The sequence below is a fragment of the Gouania willdenowi genome, chromosome 16, assembly GCF_900634775.1.
Source record: "Gouania willdenowi chromosome 16, fGouWil2.1, whole genome shotgun sequence".
Lineage (NCBI taxonomy): Eukaryota > Metazoa > Chordata > Actinopteri > Blenniiformes > Gobiesocidae > Gouania > Gouania willdenowi.
In genome coordinates this window covers 3,147,478-3,153,795 of record NC_041059.1, presented here as the reverse complement: position 1 = coordinate 3,153,795, position 6,318 = coordinate 3,147,478, and the positions used below count along the sequence as shown (strand labels likewise).

The window sequence follows — 6,318 nt, the reverse complement described above, 5'->3', positions numbered from 1 at the left end:
TGTGGCTGTCAGTAGAAATGATCTATTTTCTGCTCCTTCATGTTAAGGCTTTTATTTTGAAGTTTGTGTCTGCTGCTCCTGCTGCTGCACATAGGTTAGCTAATGCTAGCTTATGCTTCTTATTTATTTGGGGACTTTTTATTGTTTGTTGTGTGTTTCTAACGGACTTTGGTCTCTGTGGGAATAAGAACAGCAGCACTGTTTGTGACAGTTTATTTACGGCTGGAAGCTAAGCTAAGCTAAGCTAACCTCTGCTAGCTGCTAACAAGTCTGTTAGCAAACTTTACACGCTTTTATTTTAAACTAAAACACTTTGTTCGTTTCCTGTATGTTTCGTCTTTGTGATTTAATAATGATAATGTTAATTGAGAGTTGTTTATTTTACGTGCTGTTATCTCACTGTCACTGCTTACGATAGTATCTGTCACCTTATTTTGAAATCCACCGGAACTAAAATAAATAATTACAAAAAATAAAACAAACATTGACGAAAATAAGGATATTTTTGTATTTTAATAAGGTGACCCTGTTTCATGTGTAAGTATATATGTGTTCAATAAATATAATATATAAATATATTAAGTGCATGTAAGTCACAGCAGGGCTACAAAAAACCTGATTGTATCGATCCGCGTCATACATTATCAACACTGTTATAATATTTATAATATGAACATTAACAGAGGAAGTTATTTTTGTCATTTTGTGTATTTTTCTTTTTTTCTTTAGTTGTCATTTCGGGCCTGTACTCTGTACTATGAAATAGGATATAAACACGTTTACTAACAAATGAATCCTGGAAGTCAGCGTGATAAGTGGAAATCCAGCTTCATAGTACAGGCTCCTAATTGACATCTTGCTTCAGTGACTTACAGACTTGTCTGTGACTTTAATCTCTGCAGCTGTTAAAGGTTTGAATCCCAGAGGAACGTCAGGGAAGTCACGAGGATGGACAAAGTCCGTAGAATCCTGGTCCATGTCTGCAGAGATGGAGCAACTCCACAGAAAGTCCACTTTGTGCAGGTCAGTCATTGCATACCACGTGGTGCATTCAGGTGCCTGGTTGGTGTGACGTGGTGCGTTCAGGGACCAGGTGTGTGACGTGGTGCATTTAGGGACCAGGTGTGTGACATGGTGCGTTTAGGGACCAGGTGTGTGACGTGGTGCGTTCATGAACCAGGTGTGTGACGTGGTGCGTTCAGGAACGAGGTGTGTGACGTGGTGCGTTCAGGAACGAGGTGTGTGACGTGGTGCGTTTAGGGACCAGGTGTGTGACGTGGTGCTTCCCTCCTGTCAGAGTGTGACTGGTCTGCTGGGTGACGGAGTGGAGGACCAGGTGGAGGTGAGCTGTTCCCTGGACAGAAACATGTTTGTGCTGCACAGAGACGAACGAGGACCTCGAACGCCTCTTAAGGTCACACCCTTTGGTTTTTGATTTAATGATGTAAAACCAAACAAATAATATTTCTTAAGAGAATATATTCCAATAAGAATGATGTAACAATAATATTTAATTTCCCTCCCAGCGTCCCAGCTTCTGTCCAATCAAACACCTCCCAGCCTCTGAGGTTCAAACCATCCCATTGGACGTCCTGCAGCGTGGGGTGGATGTGGGTGTGGCCGTCCTTCTGCAAACAGCCAATCAGAGGGTGTTGCTGACGCGGCGAGCGAAGACGCTTCGAATATTTCCAAACGTGTGGGTTCCACCAGGTACACACACACACACACACACACACACACTGACTCACTAACTCAGGTGTTGTGTGTGTTTTCAGGTGGTCACCTGGAGTCAGATGAGACAGTGAGTCTTTGTTGGTCACGTGACTGGCCATGACTGATGTTAGTCATGTGACTGGTTTTGGTCATGTGACCTGTGTAACAGCTGCTGGAGGCGGGGCTCAGAGAGCTGAAGGAAGAAACTGGACTTGAACTGGATCAGAACCACGTGTGTCCACAGATACTGGGAATGTGGGAGGTGAGGGACACACACATTAACACACACACACACACACACATACACAGAGTTACTCAGCACTTGTGTGTGTGTGTGTGTGTGTGTGTGTGTGTGTGTGTGTGTGTGTCAGTCCGTGTTCCCTCCCTTCTTGTCCCGTGGTTCTCCTCACAGACATCACGTCGTGGTCTACATGCTCCTGCACTCGCCCCTCTCTCACCTGCAGCTGCAGGTCTGTAATGACCTTTGTGTGACCTCTGAGCAACCTCTGTGTGACCTCTGTGTGACCTCTGTGTGACCTTCAGCCCATGCTGACTCCGTCTCCCTCTGAGGTCAGTGCCTGTCTGTGGGCTGATGTTCTGCTGGTTTCTGCCATCGTCTGTGATGTGGATGGAGAGGACAAGCTGCCCCCCAGCATCAGGTGACTTAATGACTCAATTAGTCAATGACTTAATGACTCACGTTCTTCCCATGAGCCATCCTCACTCTAAACAATAAACACACACCAGCATCACTACTAATATATGGAAAATGATATGTTTTCTAATACTTTATATCAGTGGTTCTCAAACTTTTTTGGCTCAAGTCCCCCTTTCTCTTATTTCTGAATCTAATAAGTCCCCCCTTTATGTCCGACGACTACATTTTGCTCAGAATTCTGTGAAAAAACAACTATAGATCATAATAATGGAATGAATCAGTGATAACACGCATTTTAAATAATCTAGCCATGTAAATAAGTGGAATGAAATAGTTTTTAATGCCTTTTTTTAATCATTTTCGGCCCTTTTCTGGTTCATGTTCGAGAAACAAGATAATTTTCATCATCATCATGATTATCATTTTTAGCTAAAAATATACAACATAAAACCACATATTTTCAATGTTTTTATTAGATAAATTTCCTCTCTCTCTCTCTCTCTCCCTCTCTCTCTCGTACCCCCTGTAGTACCATCGCGTACCCCTAGGGGTACACATACCCCCATCTGAGAAACACTGCTTTATACCATGCACTTTTATACTGATGAACTTTTTATTCTCACAGACTTTTACTGTAACTTATGTAGTTTTTATGATGATTGTGTCTGTCGATAAAAATGTCTCTGATCGTGAACCACAGAGTGTCTGTTTTCAGTCATCATGAGTTTCTGTGAACACTCTGATGAGCTGGTCCCTTTAAATGTTTTCACCGCAAGGAATTGTGGGTCATCATTATGTGGTCTCCTTTGGTAAAGGATGCATCAGTGTTTCCTAGGATTTATTACGGTGAAAAAGTTACTTAGTTCTGCTTTAAAGAGAATTGGAACGCTCCTTATCATGGCCGCCACTTAAACACTTCCGGAGTTGAGGAAAAGTGGATTGGAAAGGAGATAGGAGGGACTATTTAGACACAGCCTGACTGATTTGATGACTTGTTTACTGACTTTGACCTTTGACCCTGTCCTCAGCGTGTCGGAGGTCTCTGCAGACGGCGTGCTGACCGACGCCTCGCTGCCTCCGTCCGTCTTCACCAGTCGTGCTCCGGCCGAGGGTCCGGACGTGGAGCGAGTCAGCACTGGGACTAAGTTTGCTCTGCAGATGTGGCTCAGGAGCCTGGACGCTTTACTTTGAAATCCTGCTCAGATGTTTCTGACGACCAACAAGGACTCAGTCTTAGGTTTGTTGGTATTAGTCTAAATTCAGGGGTTTTCAAAGTGTGGGGCGTGCCAGAGTTCTTCAGGGGAGAAAAGAATAAACTAGAAGAAATCGTGGTCATCATTATCAGAAAAAGTAGAAGAAGAAAAGAATGAAAGTGTCTGTGACAGACTGTAACAGGTATTTCTTTCTCAGCTCAGCTGGTTAACGTGTGTCTATGGTGGTTTATCCAGCGTTTGACCACATGTGTACGTGTGTGTAGGTGTGCATAGGAGTGAGATCATTGGCCAATCACATTCACTCTCCCACACATTGAAAACTTCTGCTCTAACTTATTAAGTCATTAGCTGTCATAGCTTTAAGTGTTTGTACGTTTCTAAATAAAATAAAATAAATCATTATCTCTAAATAATTACCAACACACTGACTTATTGATGTATTTAATGATTTTCTGACTTATTGATTTATTTATTGACTTCCTGACTTATTTACTGACTAAGCAACTCACATCTATGAACTGAACTGTGGATTGTTTTAGACTTTTTTTTTTACTAACTTGCACATTTATTAACTCAATTGCAGATTTTCTTATTGCTTATTGCTCACTTATTTACTCTTTTGATTTAGTCAAATTTTAACAAGTTTTGTTGTTGCTGGCTTTCAAATCACACACACACAAACACACACACACACACACACTGGATAGGGTGGAGAAAGCCCCGCCCATACGTTAATCGTCACTTTAGAAATTCTTTCTAATGCCGCACCTCGTCATCAACACACACACCAAAAACACACAAAAAAGTGAGTCACAGAAATATTATTATTATTAAATACTAAATAACAGTAATAACTGACAGCTGATACATTTATTCATGTTAATATTGTCTTAATTCAAACTTCCCAACAGAAACAGTGAAAACTAACACTCTTTAACGTGTAACAACACAGCACAAAACTGAATAATTAATAAATATTTGTATATGTATTTATTATAAATAATATATTTTTATATCATAAATATAATCTCATATTTATAATATATATATATATACTGTATACATTTATTCAAAAATACATTATAAAAACAATTGTAGTTCTAATCATATTTAATGTTTTAACTAATATTATACCATCATAAGTGCACATTTGAGCTTATTATTCATTCATTATCCATTATTCCAGTTCATATATTATTTATAAATGTAAAAAAGCATCTAATAAGCGCTTATTAACTGTCAATTTGATTTGTGGTTTTTTAAGTGCGTATTAACTATTGATTGTAAGTATGAAAATAAAATTTGTTTGCTAATTTAGAAAAAAACAGTTTGTCACATGACTGTTACATTAAACCCAGCGTGAAAAATAAATCATTGTTCGTATAAATGTCCATCGTCCCTGTGATTTCTGTCAAAAATGTATCTTTATACAATATTACAGCAAAAATATAGAAAATCTGAATATTTTACAGTTCATTTAATGCAGATATGAGTTGTGTTTCTATCATTTGTGCACACAGACAATAATACGATACATGATGGACTGTTTGTCCTAAAGCTCCACCTTTTTCACTGAAGTAATAAATTAAAGCAGATGAAATGTTGGAGGACGTCACATGACTCAGTTCTTGGATTTGTCCAAATCCCCCTAAAATAAAAAGACACAAGAGTTCAGAAAACACAAAGCTTTAAGGTTTAAGTTATTAGATTTAATAGTTCCCTCAATTATTACAGTTATTAAGTCACATAACTACACAAAATGACTCCATAAAAAAACACAAAATTATTCCAAAAAACACACAAAATAACTCCAGAAAATACACAAAATTAATTTAAAAGACAAAAAACAAAATGATTAAAAAATACACTAAATCATTTCAAAAACGCCAAAAATTACTCCAAATAAAATACACAAAAGGAATTTAAAAAAAGTATGATTAAAAAAAATTATTAAAAAAACACACAAACACAAAATGAATAAAAAAATACAATGGCTCCAAGTATTTCATGAAACAACAACAAAAACACACAAAATTACTCCATAAACGCCACAAACTTTACAACCCTTGTTTCCTGCGTTAATGCTCGGATTTATCATTATTCCAAATGTTATTGAACAGATACTGAACAATAACATTTCTGGTCCTGCTGTGATAATCCCTTTGTGCCTGAATAAAAAAAAAAGATCACAGTAAAGCAGAAATATTTTGCACACACACTTAATTAGAGCGATAAAAAAAAACAACAGGTTTTTTAACGTTATGTAATATTATATTTCTCATCATTTCTAAATGAGTTTAGAATGGATTATAATACGGTTATAATGTTAACCAAAGTGCGACAAATTGCGACAGTGATACAATTAATTGTTATATTACAACGTAATAATCTTTGTTACAATGTCATAACAATCAATAATAGGATAGTTTAACAAACAAAAGTGTAACAATGCGTAGTAAAAGGTAACAAAACACACGAGTTGGACTAAAAAGAGTTTTTCCAAACAGACATTGCATACACTGAGTCATGTGACTTACATAGGGCTTCCCATTGGTCGACCAGAGGTGGCTGTGTGTGGTGTATAACGGGATCTCGTGGTCGTACGGGCTGAAGCTGTTTTGGCGTCCTCCACCGCAGCACCACCAAACCAGCTGAGAGACACAGCGGAGGTATGAGTTAGCAACATGCTAGCAACATCTGAATGTTCACGTCTGTCTTCCTTTTTCAGAATTT

At 38.2% G+C, this 6,318-nt stretch overlaps 1 protein-coding gene across 3 annotated transcripts; it reads left to right on the top strand.

The window, feature by feature from the left end:
* Positions 1–21: 21 nt before the first annotated feature.
* On the top strand, positions 22–4,373 carry nudt17 (nudix (nucleoside diphosphate linked moiety X)-type motif 17). Of its 3 annotated transcripts, none has more exons than XM_028471049.1 (9): positions 22–94; positions 903–1,023; positions 1,298–1,414; positions 1,527–1,710; positions 1,776–1,801; positions 1,883–1,975; positions 2,085–2,183; positions 2,257–2,372; positions 3,400–4,373. In XM_028471049.1, exons 2-9 carry the CDS (start codon positions 949–951, stop codon positions 3,560–3,562), a joined length of 873 nt encoding a protein of 290 aa, XP_028326850.1. In that variant the 5' UTR covers positions 22–94; positions 903–948; the 3' UTR covers positions 3,563–4,373. The 3 variants fall into 3 exon arrangements, with proteins under 3 accessions (XP_028326850.1, XP_028326851.1, XP_028326852.1); XM_028471050.1 differs by lacking the exon at positions 22–94 and adding an exon at positions 101–268; XM_028471051.1 differs by lacking the exon at positions 22–94 and adding an exon at positions 285–537.
* The last annotated feature ends 1,945 nt before the right edge of the window (positions 4,374–6,318 follow it).

Excerpts from the sequence above, each read along its gene's own strand:
- nudt17 (XM_028471049.1), top strand. The coding sequence starts at position 949 with ATGGACAAAGTCCGTAGAATCCTGGTCCATGTCTGCAGAGATGGAGCA. Across the intron at positions 1,024-1,297 it reads AGAAAGTCCACTTTGTGCAG|AGTGTGACTGGTCTGCTGGG; the intron begins GTCAGTCATTGC and ends CCCTCCTGTCAG. Across the intron at positions 1,415-1,526 it reads GACCTCGAACGCCTCTTAAG|CGTCCCAGCTTCTGTCCAAT; the intron begins GTCACACCCTTT and ends TTTCCCTCCCAG.